Raw genomic sequence first — 19,493 nt, 5'->3', positions numbered from 1 at the left:
TTGGAACACCCGCCCTCAGTGCCTCCTAGGACACAGCTGGTTGACTTCTGCATATCTTTCCATTTCCTCTTCTACAGACCACTGCTAGGCCACACAACTGTGTTCCTCTCAGGCCCCATTCCTAGCCTTCTTCCTGTCTTACTTCCTCTTATCTCCGGTTCACATCCTTTTACAAAATTCTCTTGCACTACATACAACTACCAAATGTATTTAATAATATCCGCCTTAGTCTCCAAACATGGTGACCATGTTCTAGAAAGCTCTTTACTGGGGCTGAGTGTACTTAGCAGCTAGTATACCTAGCACCTTCATTTTTGGGCCTCTTTTTTCAGTGCCACAGACTTGGCATATGTCTGGGCCTTTCCTTTTGGTCCCCTGAAGTAAGTCGCTCGCTGGTGAAGCACCTTCTCCTTTTCTTTCACATTTCCAACTTCTTATGCACATAGTCTTTGTGAAACGCAAGCCTATTTGATCATGTATCTGCCCAGACCTTCAGTGGTTCTTAATTCCCCTAGAGCTGTGTTTTTGTTTGGTTTTGCTTTATTCTTCTTTGCCCCAAGTTCCTTAGAAAATTGTGTACCCTCCAAGAGTCTAGTGAAGAAAACAGCCCAGATGCCCTACAACAGAAAAGTGAATCAAAAAAATGTGATAAATATATATACACCTACATAGAGTAAATTTACATTGTCCATAGCAGAATTTTATATATTTATATAATGGAATTTTGCTCATCTATCAGAAAGAATAACAGTATATCATTTGCAGGGAAATAGATGGACGTAGAAAAAAATCATGTTAAGTGAAGTTAGACTCGGAGAGACAAACTGTGCATGTTTTCTCTCATGTGTGGAAGTTAGGCCTAAATTACACACATACAGGAAAGCAATATGCAGGGTTATATGCATATATGAATAAACAAATTGACTAAAGCCAAAACATGTTTTGTCAGGAGGGGGGGAGTCATGAATGGAGGAGGGAAGGGTGAACAGATTCAGGCATTACATTCAATGTACATTATGCAAAAGGTGAACTTGAAAGAGGGGGAAGAACAATCAAAGGGGTGATAATGATCGAGATGAACTGTAGTTATCGCCTAATTTATGGAACCTGAAACCTCTCTGAACCACTACTCTATTAAAAAAAAAAAAAAACCAGCAGACAGATCGAGGGAACTGCACAAAGGTTCACAATCAATCCTTTGAATACAAGCTTAGAGCTCTGCTCCGCCTGCAGCCCGTCTCCTGTGCATCTAGGGATACATTACTGCTTTATATGAGCCCCTCACCTCTCACATCTCCCACTTATGTATGCACCCCAATTGGAATGAACTTCTATCCACTGCAGGAGCACTTAGCTGCCTCTTTCTCTGGCCCCAAAACCCTGCTCTCTCACCCATCTTGATGATCCAACCCCATTTTTCTCTCTCCCTTTACCCAACAGCTTGCTACCTTTCTCTAGGTGTTACCTGAAGCAGGTAACCTACCTGTACTACAGAACAATACTACCTTTGTCCCTGTTCTGCCTACCACAGTGAATACCCCAGGCCTTCTGCAAAGGTTCACCAAGAGCTTGTTTAGCTCTATGGCTCCTACCTCTTTCTGAAGTAAACATACACATGACAGTTTGCAATACTAAGCATTATTTGAGCTTTTCTCAAATTTATTTGCTTATACTTTCCTTCTTTGCTGATGTTCATTTGAATTGTTTGTAACCATCTCAAAAAGCCACTACAGATTTTGTTATATTCATAAGGTTAGCAATTACAGAAAGCATCGGAGTTAAATGACAAAAGAAACTATCTCACAAATAGTGGTATTCTGTATAACAGTAACTGTTAATGTATTCTAAGTAAGAATAAAAGGATAGAAAACTAAAAGCATGCCTGCTCTTACTTTAGTGCATAGTGTACTTACTGACATAATTCATTTCCACTGCTACTTCACCCAGAAAAAAATCCAAATAAAAATATTCATACTAAGCACTTACTGCTTTTATTTTTTTCTAGATAAGGTAAAATTTCCATTTTACTTGGTTAGCATGAAGGAATCTTACACAAATTGAATAAAGCTGAAAGTGAAAGTGGATTTGTCCTCTGGAGAGTCTATAAATACTGACAGTAATGAAGGAGTCACTCATGTTTTAATGTAAGTAATACACATTAAAAGACACAAGTTGCAAACTACAACTGACCATTACTGAATATTAAATACTGATGAAACCCATGAAATGCATTTTCTAAATTCTGTTTTGAAAAATTCAAGCTACTTTATATAAACCCACTACTGGCAGTTCCATTGCTATACTAGTTAGAAACCTATTTTTAAAAAAGATTTTTACTTCAGATAATCAAACATATCAATTTTAACTTCATTTCTGATGGTTTAGGTAAATTAAATCATTCTTGGGTGAATGATTTTATTCTCCGTGGTTTTATTCTCCCTCAATTATTTGGGGAGGTAAGAGATTCAATTATTTTATTATAACCAAGTATTACACTTAGGTATTTGATTATGCTGTTCCTTAACATCAATGGGAGATACCCTGTTAATTTTAAAACAAATGAATAGTTAAGTAGAAAACTTAACTGCACACATTTCTCCTGGGTTTTTCATTACCTTGATCATTATAAAATCTGGCAGAAGCAGGGAAAAGGAAGGGGAGAATCCAATGAGCATTATCAAGTTTCAAGCACTGTACTCCACATCACAGGAGTTTTAACCTCACAGTACTCTGAAGTGTATCCCAGGTTTTGTAGATAGCTACATGGAGGCTACATAGTGAATAGCTCTTCAAGACAGCTCACACAAGGGCCCTCTTGGCTTATTACATGGCCTTGTTACATTGGTGATACCTTTTCTCAAGTGCTACCTGTACTTAGATCATCTTTCCTTTTCATTTATCCAGCCATGTTGGCCACCACTAACTGGAAATGGGACTGGTGCTGGACCCAAAAGTGGCGGCCCACAAGGGGGTCTGCTGTAAAAAAGGCAGCTGAAAAATGGGTATGATCCTCTCCTGTAAAAGGGCACAGCATATAAAGGAGAAGCAGGAGGAAGCCGCAATTTCAAGGACCAGGCCAGAGGTATTCACAAGGAGCTGAGGACTGGACAGGGGAGCTTGACCTGGGGCCCTACAGGCAGACACTTTTTTTTGGGGGGGGGGGGTGGGCATGGGGCTTGAACTCGGCCTGGTCACTGTTCCTGAGCTCTTCAGCTTACGGCTACCACCCCACTCCTGGGCCTGAACATTGCCCCTGAGCTCTTCAGCTCAAGGCTACCACCCTACCCTTGAGCCAAGCCCCACTTCCCATTTTCTAGAGGTTAACTGGAGATAAGAGTCTCAGGTTCTTTTGTGCCTAGGCTGGCTTTGAACCTTCATCCTCAGATCTCAGTCTCCTGAGTAGCTAGGATTACAAGCAGAAACTCTTCATTAATCAGTTTACTGAAAACAGTAATGGAGAAAAAATAACTGTTATCAAGGAAAGAAAGATTTCCTAAAACTATCAATCCTTGAAAATGTAAATTATGAAGATAAAATTACTGTAATCAGTATTTCAACGGAATATTATCCAGGAGTTTCATTAGGTGTTGCACAGACAAGAACACACACGTTGAAGAAAACTGTAATCACAAAGTCAAGACAAACAGGTGGCCACATAAATCACTTCTTCAATTTCCACCATAATAAGATCAGAATCACTTTTCTCCCCAAACTAGTCCCCAGAGAGGTAAAGCCAGAAAGTGAGGGGTTCTGTGTACTTCAACTGTGCAGCAACAATGAGATCTACTGCTTGAAATGTGCACCAGGATCAGCAGCCTGGCCTCAGAACTGTTACAATGGTGTATTCTGGTGTCACTAAAACTGAAATCCAGAAAATGGAACAGCCTATCTGGAGTTCTGCATGAGGCATTAATTCTTAAGCACGCATGCACATATGCACAGAAAATCTCAGGTGTACTATTCTCCCATGGAAGATTAAAAATAAAACTGAGATATCTTGTGTGTGTGGTGGGAGGATTGGTGTGTTTGGTTTGGTTTTTGCGCTATTTTGTCATTGAAGAAAGTATATATCATTGTCTGCCAACTAAGCAGCAGGCTAAATGAAAGGTGGCATGTTTCTATAGACATGCTCTACAACAATGAAGAGTAATAAATTAAGTTTTATGTAACAACATGAGTAGCTCTCAATAAAGTCACTTTATTAAAAAAAAAAAAAAGTCACAGAATGGAATGTTCTTTTCTAGTCCTGGGGATTGAACTCAGGGTCTGTCCCTGAGCTCTTTTGCACAAGGCGAGTCCTCTGCCACTCTGAGCCACAGATCCACTTCTGGCTTTCTATTGGTTAACTGAAGATAAGAGTCTCAGAGACTTTCCTGCCTGGACTGGCTTTGAACCATGATCCTCGGATGTCAGCTGCATGAGTATCTTAGGTTACAGGCATGAGCTGAGTACCTGGCTTGAAATGTACTTTTAGGATCACATAAAATTTTTGGAACCTTTGAAACTATATTTTCTATCTATATACAAGTTTTAAATAAATGTATAAATAAAATTATATAGAACGAATTACTTCTTGGGCTGGGGTGAATCCAGAACTAGCCTTAAGATGGTAGCCAAAAGGTCTCTAGCTCAATGTGGTGGCACATTCCAGTAACCCCAGCACATGCAAGGCTGAAACAGGAGGCTCTTAAATTAAATACTAGATTGGGCTACATGGCAAGACTTGATCTTAACGACAACAACAAAAAAAGAAGATGCCCCCTGCAAACATACACACACATACATACTCACACACACACACACATACACACACACACCCATACATACACAAACATACATAAAAGACTACATTAATCTTATTGTCCTAGTATATTCAAAAAGAAGACTATTCTCTTAACAACTACTTGAAATCAATTTGGATATAAGCCAAAGTATTAGTTCTTAAATTTAGGAAGGAGACCCTAGGTATGTGACATTTTCTCTTGCATTTTTTTCCGGACTTTTCAACCATTCCCTCCAGAACAGTATTTTGCCTCCCAAAATACAATATCACACTGCCTAATCTGAACCTGGTACCCACAATAATGACCATCTGATCCACGTGCATGAGTCATGTGGCTCTTGTTCCTTCATTGTAACACAAGTAAACAGGAAAATCAAAATAGCTCACACTTACGCATGTAAGGCAGTTTTTCTGGGCAGGGAAGGTATGGAGAATATGTGAAGTTTTCTGGGAGATACGTTGTGGTTTGAACAAGATAGTCACTTGAATTATTGCCTTCTGGATAATCTTGGAGACATGGAGAGAGAGAGAGAAAAGAAAGTCACAACCAGAGCACTGGTTTTTGCTTCATTCTAGTACAATGTATGCCACAGGAATCACCAATATACAACCTGTAGAAGTATTTAAGCAATTACCTAGAAAGAAATAGGATAAAGTACCTCACTGCTAAAATGGACACCTCAGCATGATTTCCCAGGAGAAGACCAGAGAGGAACCCATCCTTATCTCACATGCAGACATGAGAACACCTGTTCCCATCCCCTCCGTTTGGGCCAAATGTAAAGAGGGTGGGAATCCTTACTACCTTAAAGCAAGGACACAGCCCCAGCACAGTTCTATCTCCATATAGAGAACAGAAGAGTGGGTGAACACATGTATAAGAAATTGATATTTCCCTACTCCACTTCTCTATGACACATCCTTTAGTCACACTGCTTTTAGTCACTCTGCATCTGCACACTACAAGCCTTGGGGAATCCATTCCCCTTAGTGTCAGAAAGTTTTACTACATAAACAGCAGGTGTCCAGAACAGAAAAGTCAAATGCTTGAGTTCAAATCCTTGCTCCAGAAGTATACATGTTTGCAAGGTAGGGCCATTAGGATCTTTTTTTTTTTTTCATTTGTCTTCCTGCTGTGGTCATTTTTACATTTCAATAAGATAAAATATTTCAACCTCAGAACAACCTTTGGCCCACAGTCAACATTTGCAGTCATAAACACATGACCAAACCAAAACATGAGGTGAACACAGAAATAAATCAGAGTTTAAAGATTATTAAACCAGGAAACAAAGAAAGATTCCAGTCCTTTACAGAGCCCAAGTTTTCAGATGCAAATCTGAGAAACCAGGACATGCCAGTTTCCTGCTGCACAGAGGAAGCTGGCCAAGGACAACCATTGGGGTAGAGAAAAGAGATTACAACAGTTAACTACTGTGTCTCCCCAATCCATTATGTACCCCAGAAAATGATGCTCTAGAAGATACTTCAATCTTCAGTTATCTACTCCAAAGGGAACTTTTTGACCCATGGGAAAATGGTAGATGTCTACTTGTGAACCCTATGAGAAGAGACAAAGTGAACTCAACCCCCTTCCTGGGTTTCTAATTATCCCTCCATCATCACCATGGAGTTAATGGGGCTGCAGCCAGGGCCTAAAGAGCACTTCAGAGCAGGACATAGCCAATTCCAGATCCACTTAGGAAACATCATCCTGCCAAGGCTTCTAAGCACAGGTTGGTGGGTGGAACAAAAGCTCCAAGCCCAGAAGGAAGAAAGAGAACCAGAGAAGGAAAAACTCCAAAGGACATACTGCATGGAAACCCCATGTGAATAACATCAATGAGGTATCAACTAGATTGGAAAAAGCCACAACCTAGAGACCCCACGATGGTTCAACTGCCAAGGACTGTTCTACCAGGGAGTGGGAGAGAATCTCAAGAATCTCCCAGTCTTTCACTGTGAAAGGGTCCAGCAAGACACTGTGGAGCTGGGGAAAAGCTAGTCTGGAGGAATGTTTTAGGTGACTAGGGACAGACCAAAGCCACAGAGCTCTTCTTTGGGTTCACACTATATTATCTCTCACCCAAATGCATCTGAAAGGCTTTAAGGCACTGCACTAAAGTATAAAGAAACCCAATGAGGCTTTAATTGCTTCCTTAAGATCCTTTTTAAAATACGTTGAAGTATTATTTATCAAAGTTTACATCATATTTTAAAACAAGATTTTCCTTGCTAGGCACAAGGACAAGTGTTTCCATACTGATAAACCCAATCATATTTAGCAAAAGGAAAAAAAATTAAGCTCTCTTCTGTAGACAGGTGCCAATGGCTACTCAGGAGGCTAAGATCTGAGGATCGTGGCTCAAAACCAGCCCAGGCAGAAAAGTCTCTGTGAGACTCATCTCCAGTTAGCCACTCAAAAACTAGAAGTGGAACTGTGGCTCAAAGTGGTAGAGTGCTAGTCTTGAGCCAAAGAACTCAGGCACAGTTCCCAGGTCCTGAGTCAAGACCCACAAGCAATCAAAACAAAACAAACAAAAACACAAGATCCTTTCTTTCCATCCTGAAAGAAGGGAAACAAGCCTAAAAGCTTCCAGAATTTAAAAAAAAAAAGTCTCTGCATAGTAACTATTAGCAGAGTGACCATCATATGTCTCAAAAGCAGTGGGTAGAAAGAAACAATGAGGTGAGAATTTCAAAACCCACTGTGGTCTACACAAGAGCTTAGAGCTCAGGAAAAGGCACTGGTACCTGCACAGCAATTAGGAGAAAAGGGCCAATGAGTAGTTTCAATAAAAATAAAAACAATCCACTAAATATTGCCTATCACTTGACCCAGGAAAACAAACAAGTCATTGTTTACATCCCTAAATAAGACTGATTTGAATGATAGGTCCCAACATAATTGCTATGGAGTAAGATGTGAAAACACTGTGCCACTACCAACTACTGAATGCCTTTCTTCTCTAACAGGAATGGTTACAACTGATAAATCAAAAACCAGCAGTCTAGGGTTAGCTTAGTTGTAGAGCCCAAGCTAGGCAGTCAGGCCTCACGTTCAACTCCAGAAGAATAAAAAAAAAAAAAAAGACAAAGATGAAAAGCAGACAAAATAGAAATGAAGATAAAGCCAAAACAAACTTAAACATTTATAAAGTTCAAATACACTGTATACATGTGTGGAAGTAGTACAATAAAACTCTCCTTGTACAACTTCTTTATGCTAATAAGAATACATATCAAATTTAAAAAATTAAAAGTTGTTCCCCAAACACAGGGGCCCAGGAGATTTTTTTTTCTTTTTTCTTTCTGGTGGTTCATGCAGCTTGAATTTGGCCTGGGCACTGTCTCTGAGCTCTTCAGCTCAAGGCTAATGCCCTACCCTTGAGCCAAGCCCCTACTTCCTGTTTTCTAGAGGTTAATTGGAGATAGTCTCAGGTCCTTTTGTGCCCCGACTGGCTTTGAATCTTGATCCTCAGATCTCAGCCTCCTGAGTAATTAGGATTACATGCATGCCCAGTGGAAATCAGGAGAATTTTTTTAAACTGTGATTCTTTTTTTTATTGTGATTTTAAAACAGAAAAGTATTACTCAAAATTAAAACATATTTATGTAGCTTACTTCTCAACATAAATAGTAAAAACAATATAGAACAAGTTCTGCAGATATCACAAAGCTCTATTGGTGTCTCTCTCTCTCTCTCTCTCTCTCTCTCTCTCTCTCTCTCTCTCTCTCTCACACACACACACACACACACACACACACACACACACTTCATCTCATAGCTCTTTTGCACAAGCAAAAGAAAGAACAGATGGTCTAACAACATCAATGTAGTGGGTCTTCCTTTCTTTTATTCACTGAATTTTTCTTAAGCAGCTATACATTACACATTTACAATGGATAGAAATAGAGAAAATAAAATAAGGCTGTATCACAGGGTGTGGTGGCTCACACTTGTAATACTAGCTACTTAGGAGGCTGAGATCTGAGGATCAGGGCTCAAGGCCAGCCCGGGCATAAGAGGACCTGAGACTCTTATCTCCAATTAACCCCTACACAACAGGAAGTGGGGCTTGGCTCAAGGGTAGGGTGGTAGCCTTGAGCTGAAAAGCTCAGGGACAATACCCAGGCCCAAGGGTAAGGCAGTAGCCTTCAGCTGAAGAGCTCAAGGACAGTGCCCAGGCCAAGATCAAGCACCATGACCCACAAAATAAATAAATAAATAAATAAATAATATTTTTAAAAGGCTGTACTCAAGCCTTTGTGTATTCCAAAAACTGATTACAAAAGAAAAGAAAAGAAACCTGAGGTACAGAAAATATTAACTTTATCATGAAAACTTCAAGGAATCCCTTAATGTCATGTATCAACTTTAAATCAGAGCATCTCTTCCTCTGTATAATATATTAGCTTTTGTCATTAATATGCATCCCTCCTCTTTTTCACATTCTCATATCCAAGTCTCTGACATTTCCAGCTCTCTAGACATTGCTACAAACACACAGATGTCATTCCCCCCCAGGGAGACTGGGGGCAAGAGGGCCCGAGAAAATAATTACACATTTTATTCTAGTGCTAATATGACCAAATCTTTAATAAAAGAACACATTTATCACTTTGATCAGGCTTAAAGAACTCAATTTTCAAAGCTATAGTCTAAATACTTCCTCTAAATACAAAGTTTTATAGCTAAACCAGTATTTTGGCTAGATCATTACAAACATGAAGAGTTCAACTCACTGCTAGAGTTATAGAAACGTTTCTGTGGTTCTTGAGTCCTCTGCCCAACGGTATTTATGCCATCTATCAATGATGTTTACACAAGTCTATCATCCACCTGGCCACTATTTGGAATATCTCTATTAACTAAAGTCAAGCTGTCTTTTATTTCCAACATCTAATAAAAGTACCTGTGCCCTGCCAGGATATATACTGGCATAAAATCCATACCTGATTACATAGCCCAAAAGGATTTCAGCTTTCACAGACTATAATGTGAGAAACCCACAAAATCATTGTTTCTACAAAAGCGGTTGGGTGAGCAATGCCTATCAAGCATAACCACTGCTTTCAGAATGGGGAACAGATGCATTTGCTGCAAAAGACAGACATTATTTCATCTAATGAATGGATGGAAGCAAGATGAGCTCTGGGGCCTCCACTTGCTTCCTCCCTTTGAGAGGCACACCCAAAGAAAAGGGCAACAGAATGAAAGGTGCTGTGCAAGTCCTGTACTCAACTCACAACCAAGTTTTAACATTTAAGGGATGAGGAGAATGAGACTTTCAAAGGATGCCTTTTCTTTTTTTTGTTGTTTTTTTCCTGTTGCCAGTCCTGGGGCATGAACTCCAGTCCTGGGCATTGTCTTTGAGCCCTCTCAAAGCTAGCTCTCTACCACTTGAGCCATAGCATCACTTCTAGCTTTTTCTGTGTATGTGGTACCAAGGAACTGAACCCAGGGCTTCACATATGCTAGGCAAGCACTCTAGTACTAAGCCAAACTTCCAGCCCAAACTATGTCTCTTAATGGCTTCATTTTTCCTGCAAAGGGAACCTTAAAAAACAGTTTCTGGGGGCCGGAAGCATGGCTTAGTGGGAGAGTGCTTGCTTAGCTGCACAAAGACCACGGTTTCATTCCTTGGTAACACATACATAGAAAAGGCCAGAAGTGGTGTTGTGGCTCAAGTGGTAGAGTGCTATCCTTGAGAAAGCTCAAGGACAGTGCCCAGGCCCTGAGTTCAAGCCCTAAGACTGGCTAAATAAATAAATAAATAGAGTAATTAATTAAAATTAAAAAAAAAAACAGGTTCTAGAAACTCTACAAAAATCTGCCTATCTGTGTCAGCTGAGCTGTACCTGCTACCTTTACTTTGTGTATCCATCAAATAAGGAAGTATGCTGGGTTATTTCTAACAAGCCTTCCACCTATCTGAATGCAGTATCACCTGTCTTAGTCATTATTCAGTAAATACACCTTTTTGGTGTGTGTGTGGATCATGGGGCTTGAACTCTGGGCCTGGGCACTGTCCCTGAGCTCTTCAGTTCAAGGTTACCACCCTAACCCTGGGCCTGGGTGTTGTCCCTGAGCTCTTCAGCTCAAGGATACCGCCCTATCCCTTGAGCCATAGCCCCAATTCCAATTTTCTAGTAATTAATTAGAGATGGGTCTCAAATTCTTTAGTTCCTAGGCTGGCTTTGAACTGTGATCCTCAGATCTCAGCCTCCTGAGTAGCTAGGATTACAGGTGTGAGCCATCACGCCTGCCTGGCTATCTTGGTTTTTGTGTTGGTTTTTGTTTGTTTGTTTGTTTTTCATTTCCTGGCTCTGTTGATACATCCTTTGGTTGTAATCATACAACATTTCTATTCAAAAAAGTATCATACCTATTTATATTTGATACATTAAGAATTGTTTAAAAATTCCATTTTGAAGTCAAATGAACCCAGAAATATCATGACCAGTCTACATTTTAATTACTAAATTAAACCACTACATGTTAATGAATTCTCCTCTAGAGCTCAATTAGCTCTCTGAACACTTTACTGGACACTGTTTCCTTGTATATATCTGTGTAGACATGACTATTGGCTATGAATGTAGCTTAGTAGTAGAGTGCTTGCCTAGCATGCATGAAGCCCTGGGTTCAACTGCTCAATACCACATAAACAAAAAAATCCAGAAGTGGCTCTGTGATTCAAGGTGCAGAGTGCTGTCCTTGAGCACAGAGAGACTTAGGGACAGTGCCCAGGCTGAGTTCAAGCCCCAGAACTGGCAAAAAAGAAAAAAAGGGGGAGGGCGGGAGATGGGGAGGAGGGAGAGAGAAATGACTAACTGCATGGTGAAGACCCATTATGCTTCCATCTCCTTGGAAAGAGATTCACATACAAATGGAAAAATGTTTTCCTCAATGCTGTCTCCCACATCTAAAGTAGACAAACTATTTGATGCTAATTGCTCGGTACGTGCTGGCTAAATGAACGTGGCACAACTTCAAAGCTTCAGATGTGAATTCCATTTCCCCTTCTTCTTAGGTATCAGAGCCAGGATAGTTCCAAATAAGCTTTTCAAATGTTTAAACATCTAAATGTGATCTATTACTCAGAACAATCAATGCAGAAGACCACTTAGTAAGGCTTTATTGCACTATTAAAATGCCTGCTCTGTTGAGACAGATTTTCTAAAAGAACTTCAGGCTAAAGATTAAAGAAAATTGAATGTTTTGACTTCTGGCAACTTAAATAAATGGACATATGACTACAACAAATTTTGTACGTGTATGTATGACATTAAATTGTAAATCAGCATGTTACTACCTGGAATTATTTCTCAAAGAGTCAAAAACCACTGCCTAAATCCCATACATTTATTTAAAAAAGAACACTTATGGCTGGGAAATGGAGCTTTTTTCTACTGGGTAGGCAGGAAACACAGACAGAACAAGTTAACGGCATAAAATAAGAATATACCATAACTGACCCACTGACCTCTCAAGTTATGCCTAGAACAGTCTAGAAGACACAGCAGGAAACCTCACAAAAAAGCATTTCATTCTTTAGCTCTGTTGCACCACTTCCCCATAAGTAAACATTAGTGTGACCTACAACATCTTTTTTTTTTTTTTTTTTTTTTGCCAGTCCTGGGCTTGAGCTCAGGGCCTGAGCACTGAGCTTGGACTTTCTCAAGGACAGAGCTCTACCACTTGAGCCTCAGCACCACTTCTGGCTTTTTTTTTCCCTATGTGTGGCGTACCATGGAATCGAGCCAGGGTCCTCGTGCATACTAGGCAAGCACTCTACCACTAGGCCAACTCCTGGCCCTGTGACGTACAAGATCTTTTTAAATGTTGCTGGTCCTCCTTGGGTCACACACATTTGAGCCAGCCTTCTACTAGGCCTATTACATTATTACATTTTAATCTTATGTAAATCTAATGAAAAGTCCACTTACAGATAACATTTCCACTGATTTGCAATTTTAACCCTTTAAAATATCATAAAACTATCGAGAATTATTAATAATGATTCTGTAATTTAAAACAGTATATTCTAGATACCATCGGACAAGTATTTTAGGGACACAGTGAACGTAATAGATACTTTACTAAACCAAAAACACAGAAGTAGTGCTGTGGTTCAAGTGGTAGAGCACTAGCAAAAGAAGCTCAGGAATAGCACCCAGGCACTGAGTTCAAGCCTCAGGACTAGCAAAAAATAAATAAATAATTTTAAAAAACAAAAATGGGGCCGAGAGTTTGGCCTACTGGTAGAGTGCTTGCCTAGCATGCACTAAGACTGGGGTTCAATTCCTCGGTACCACATACATAGAATGAAAAAAAGGCAGAAATGGTGCTGTGGCTCAAGTGGTAGAGTTCAGTCTTGAGAAAGCCCAAGGACAGTGTCCAGGCCTGAGTGCAAGGCCCAGGACCGGCAAAAAATAAAATAAAATAAATGACTCTCTGAAGCTTTTCTTATCTTAAATATAGTAGATAAATTGAAAAGGTAGTAGCTGCTCTATTTTTCTCTGTGTGTGTGTGTGTGTGTGTGTGTGTGTGTGTGTGTGTATGTGAGTGTATGAGCTATACACAGGATTTCATTGTGACATTTCCATGCATGTTTAAAAGGTATTTCTATCGCTTCTGGCCACAAGCTATTGTTTGTATTTTGCTTATAATCTGAAGAATCAACTTAAATATCTTCATACCATAGATCTTGAGATCACAGCTTTATACATCTTAAAATATGTGACAGTTCTGATTTCCAACATAAAAGCCTACCAGTACACTCAATAGGAGATACTTTATCTTTAACATGGAGTTACTTTTTGGCACACTAGACTTTAAACATTTTCATTTGCCATCTGTGACTACAAGGATAGAAGCAAAGCAAACATGATGTAGAAGGAAGTAGTCTTACCTGTCCCATTGAGGGTGGCATTTTTATTTGTGTACAGCCTGATCATATGTCCTATTGTTTTTACATTTTCTCTCAACATTATACCTCGAGCTTGTACCATAAAAAGATAGGTGTTAGCTATAAAAGAAAAAAAAAGAGGAGAATGTCATAATGTAATAAGCTTTTCTTACTTAACAAGACAATAGCCAAAATTAGTGACATGTCCCATAAGCAGATCAACTCAATTACCTTTGGATAGTCACTATGCCTAACAGAAAAGGAAAACTTAAGAAACTACTTCCAATTTTAATATTTACAAAAGTTCAACTGACAATAGAAATGAATCTTTTTAAAATCTTTAAGTAGTTATGCAAAAGAGGTTTCAGTTCCACCTAATAGTAGAACCCATCTCTACCAAAGTCAACTCCTTCCAACGTTCTCCCTTTCTCCCAACCCAACCCTCCATTCCCCTCAAGTTGACTGCTTCCACATTCACATATGTATATTGAATATAATGACTGCAGAAATGAAAAAATGTAATAAGATAATAAACTGATGTAATTTATCAAACAGGAGACTAAATGAACAAAAAACTCAAAATAAGCTCCTCTGCCTTTAAATAATTTTCTTCTATAAAGTATATAAATTCGGTCATTTCAAAAAAAATACTCAATCCTTACCTTAAAATTCACTTTTTCTAATCATGTCAACTTTCTCATGTGAAAAATTATATAGTGTCATCAAGCACAGTGGCTTATGCCTATAATCCTGGCCCCTCAGGAAGCTAAGATCTGAGGATCAAGGTTCAAAGCCAGCCCTAGCACAAAAGGACCTGAGACTCTTATCTCCAATTAACATCTAGAAATGGGAAGTGAGGCTTGGCTCAAGAGTAGGGAGACAGCCTAGAGCTAAAGAGCTCAGGGACGGCACCCAGGCCCAGAGTTCAAGTCCTATGATCAACAAAAGCAAATTATATAGTGGTTTCTTATTTAACAGTACATGTACCACAAATAACCATAGTATCTAGTGTGGATAAATATCCTGCAATTGATCTTACATATTCTTGGTGTGTTCAGGGAGGCAACTATATTCTAGAATCAATTTTTACTTTTGTACTTTCTAAGCATTAATATTTCAGCTTTTACGGTCCCTTTCAGTGACAAATCTGCCTATCAAAATAACAACAATACATAACATCAAAAAATCAATGAGACTAAATGAAAGGATCACTAAGATATGGAACAAGAGCTTTATCTTGAGTGACTAGTGTTCTTAATGGACTATGTTATTTCTCTTCTCTTTTGTTACCCTTTAGGTTAATCTCATATTGTTACTGTATTTGACTTTGTTACCTGGTATATTGTATATACATTTATTTGTTTCTTTGAAATAGGAAAGGGAAGCGGGGGGGGGGGGGGGGGGGGGGGGGGAGGGGGGGGACAAGATGATTGGGAGGAGATTGGGGATGGGAAATGGGGACAAAAAACATAAGAAAGTGTATCAATGTGTGAGAAGCAATGCACCTATTAACTGGTGAATGTAATTATAACCCGCTATACATTACTTCGATAATAAAAAATAAAATTAAAAAATTACATTAAAAAATCAATGTGCATGTTAAGACTGGTTAACTTATTTCTATATGCTAAGTGCTTTAAAAAATAAGCCCTTACTTCCTGGAGCACTGACAAAGCTCAGAACCCAAATGTGGTACCAAGAACCGCTTCAGCAAGCAGAAAAATGAATTCAGAAGATCTTCTGCTTGTCTCTTCTGCTAGTGCAGAAGAGGACCATTCACTGGATCCCAGTTTCTTCATTTTAAAAAGATACAACCAGAGGCCAGGAGTTTGGCCTAGTGGTAGAGTGCTTGCCTAGCATGCATGCAGACCCGGGTTTGATTCCTTGGTACCACACACATAGAAAAAAAGCTGGAAGTGGTGCTGAGGCTCAAGTGGTAGAGATCTAGCCTTGAGAAAGTCTAAGGACAGTGCTCAGACCCTGAGCACAAGCCCAGGACTGGCTAAATAAATAAATAAATAAATAAAATAAGGTAGAACTAGAGTCAGGAATGTGGCATAGTAGTAGAGTGCTTGCCTAGCATGCATGAAGACCCAGGTTCTATTCCTCAATACCACATACATAGAAAAGGCTGGAAGTGGTGCTGTGGCTTAAGTGGTAGAGCTCTAGCCTTGAGAAAGCCCAAGGACAGTGCATTGGCCCTGAGTTCAAGCCTTGGGACAAGCCAAAATAAACGGGGGGTGGGAACAGAACAATACCACATGTTCTCTAAAGCCTCTTCCCCTCTAAACTCTCTAAACAAAGCCACGAAAGCCAGATCTCCACCCAGAAAAAAAGCTCACACTGTGCAAAGCAAAGAAACAACTAAGTTCCGTTAATGACTGCCAATGTTAAGGAAAGTTGTCAGTGAACACAGTAATGAGTCAAAAAATCAACAAAAAGAAAGAAAGAAAGAAAGAAAGAAAGAAAGAAAGAAAGAAAGAAAGAAAGAAATCCAACAGGTAAGAACAAACACTAATTTTCTGGGCCCTATTCATACTTCCTTACCAAGAGATAAGCAAATGTCGAGAGATGAGCAAAATGTACTATATACTACTTCCTCTCTCATTTTTATATATAGTTACACATCAGTAAGAATAAGCAGAGTGCTAAATATAATCAGCAGAAAAGAATAAAATAAGTTTTATTTTCCTTTTCAACCCATAAAAGACAGACGAGCAGAAATTCATGTTTCATGTACGCTTTGCCTCAGTCATTTTTAACATTATATCTACATGCTTTCTAGAAAGCAGTCCTATAATTAGATTTAACTTGTTCAGGCTTGACTGTATTATAAAGGATTACAACACTACAAAAAATATTTTTCTACTTGAATGGCTGTTACAAGAATAGCGAAGAAAAGTAAACAGCTTAAAACAGAACTTCCAGGCACCAGTGGCCCACACCTGTAATCATAGCTACTCAAGAGGCTGAGATCTGAGGATCACAGTTCAAAGCTAGCCTGGGCACAAAAGCCCATGAGACTCATATCCAATTAACTACCATAAAACTGGAAATAGTGCTGTGGTTCAAGTGGTAGAGGGCTATCCTTGAGCTGAAGTGCACAGGGACAGTGCCCAGGCTCAGAGTTCAAGCCCCATAACTGACAAAAAAAAAAGTAAGAACCAAAATGTACAAAAATGTTTCAATAAAAGACGAAAAGTGACATACTGAATTGAAATTCCTTCGTACAACCATTTAAAGATAATAAAAAAAATTCCCCCAGCCTGGTCACTGTCCTTGGACATTTTTGGGTCAAGGCTAGCACTCTGCCACTTGAGCTACAGTGCCATTTCCTAGAGTTTTCTGTGTATGTGGTTCTGAGGAATCAAACTAAGGGCTTGGTGCATGATAGGCAGGTACTCTACCACTAGGCTACTCCCCACGACCATGAATGAAATTTTTTTAAAGCCAAACTAACCGTAACAACTCTACCTATACAAAGATGTAAAGTTCATCTGAAATGTAAGAGATGAGACAGTAAACAGAGTATTAAAGCTAACTGGGTGGCACAGCCGGGATTACTTAATTCCAAAGTGATCTACATAAAATCTGCTACCAGTATTTTAAATGTTTGTTCTACACTAACCTAAACAAAGGCCTGCCACAGGCTAGGAGAAATGGGCTAAAGATAATAAACCCAGACTTCTGTAAATGATGCTGGCCTCCGCTAAAAGATTAGGTAAGAGGCTGGTCTAAATTTAAAAAAAGGAAACAAAGAAGAGAAAAAAAAACAAACAAAAAACCCCAAACTTGAAACAGTAACAGTTTATGAAAGCTTCTAGGCATTCTGTCTCAGAGCTTATAAGGAAAGATTTATGAACTTGCCTCATTTTCTGGGAAAGAAAATTAAGGAAGAGGTCTGCTATAAATCTGTCTCCACCTTTCCCCCTGCTAGCTATGTTTACTGACAGGAGCATTCACGATGAGAAGGATGCACCAGTCTACAAGAACCTAGAAATGGGCCCTGGACTGAAGGCTATGACAAATTGCCCCTTTCCAGGTTACAAATGTGTTTAAGTACAGAAACTCAGTTATAGATATAGGACTGAAGGTAGAGGGGAAAATAAGCTAGAAAAACAATTAGGAAAAGCATTCATATATAAATGAAAGCTGGAACTAAAGTGGTGAATTATAACAAAAAAATGACCTAAAATGGAGATACATAAATGATCCATAGGATCTCAGCTTGAACACAGGGAAGAAGCAACAAGCAAAAAAGAGAAGATTAACAAAGGTTAAGGAAGAAAAAAAAAAGCACAGCATAGACTGTTTGTTAGGTATCCTTAGAGCTGAGGTATACTTTATCTGTACCAATTTATTTAATCATATGCAACACTGTAAGGTAGGTGCTGTTCTTCCCATTTTACAGATAGAGAAACAGAGGCATAGAGTTAAGTAACCTGCCCAATGCCACATGGCTATTAGCCTGGGCTATTACCTCTCCACAACTTATTAGGAAATGCTAACCTCCAAGACAGTATTTTCTTTCAGAAACCAATAAGAATTGAAGAAATAATGGCAAAGGGAAAGCAATGAGTTTTTAGAAAAGGAGACCAACAAGATCACAGGGAAGAAGCAGGGCCCAAACATGAATGAAGAAAAGAAGCTGGCAGAAAAAAGTGAATGATTTCTAGCACTAAAAGAAGAGACAGGAAGACAGTGCAAGCAAGTGGAGGCTCAGAGGGTGGAGGCTCTGAAAAGTAGGTGAAACATAGATCCAGCATACGATAGACAACCTGAGTGGCTTGACAGTAATGGATAAACAAGCTGTCCTATGCCAGTGTGTAGATGGTTTAAGAAACAAGAAAAGAGGGGAGATAGCATAGTCTGGGGGGAGGGTGAGAGAGAGCTAGACAATTAAGGCCCACAAGGCTGTGGTCTGGGGAAGATCAGAGAGAGCAGTGCAAACACACAGAGGAAAGGTTACCTGACCATAATGTGGGCAAAGTGAAACACAGAACCTACTACCAACTGCGGCTGTCATCCACGGTGTTTGTTGGACAGCACAGGTTTCTACGAAGAAGATGAATTAACATTTCCTGAGTAGCAACTAGGGTCTGGCATCAAGCTGAGGACCTCATGAAATCACACTCATTTTCATCAGGTTCTTACAACTACCAGAGGGAGGTGGAGGTTCCCCCCAAAACATGTTTCCATATCTTTAATTTTAGGTTCTCTTCATGTCCTGAGTCAGATTCTGGTAGATGTAATGAAATTAAGGATTGTAAGATGAAGAGATCATTTGGGGATCAGCTGGGGGGACCCTAAATCCAATGGTAATTGATCTTACGAGAGAAAAGAAGATGGAGATTTTCATACGCAGGTACACAAAAGTGAAGACAAGGGCAAAAACTAGAGTGCTGCGGTCATCAGCAACAGGCATAAAGCCATAAGAGAACCTGTCCTAAGAATTCCTTATTTCAGACTTCAATCTCCAGAAGTGTGAGGACATACATTTCTACCATTTTAAGCCACTCATTGTGTGATAAGGTCATATGTACATTTTAAGACACTAAGAGCATCAGCCCATATGGATGACTATAAGATCAGGAGGAAAAAGCAGACTCAGAAGCAGGTTACACAGGTGGAATTAAAAACTCAGATTCAGTCATGATCTGGAGGGGAAACACCAGAGCAAAGAGATGGAAGACCAGGAAAGACAAACGAAAGGGGAAATCTTCCATGTATAACGTTAAAAAAGAGTTGACCAGATTTCAACTAATAGGAGGAAAAAGAAACCAGAAGGCACACTT

At 39.5% G+C, this 19,493-nt stretch overlaps 1 protein-coding gene across 1 annotated transcript in view; it reads right to left on the bottom strand.

Moving 5' to 3' along the window:
- The window catches only part of B4galt6 (beta-1,4-galactosyltransferase 6), a 70,019-nt gene that overhangs the window by 37,854 nt on the left and 12,672 nt on the right, over window positions 1–19,493 (bottom strand). The window contains exons 2-3 of the mRNA XM_090353289.1: window positions 13,702–13,818; window positions 5,177–5,290 (exon numbers count right to left, since the gene is read on the bottom strand). Coding sequence (XP_090209415.1) covers window positions 5,177–5,290; window positions 13,702–13,818 — 231 coding nt within the window. The remainder of the gene's footprint in view (window positions 1–5,176; window positions 5,291–13,701; window positions 13,819–19,493) is intronic.

This window comes from Megascapheus bottae, chromosome 19 (genome assembly GCF_031878675.1).
Source record: "Megascapheus bottae isolate mThoBot1 chromosome 19, mThoBot2.hap1, whole genome shotgun sequence".
Lineage (NCBI taxonomy): Eukaryota > Metazoa > Chordata > Mammalia > Rodentia > Geomyidae > Megascapheus > Megascapheus bottae.
The sequence above is the reverse complement of the archived record's forward strand: the minus strand, read 5'-3'. Positions and strand labels throughout refer to the sequence as shown.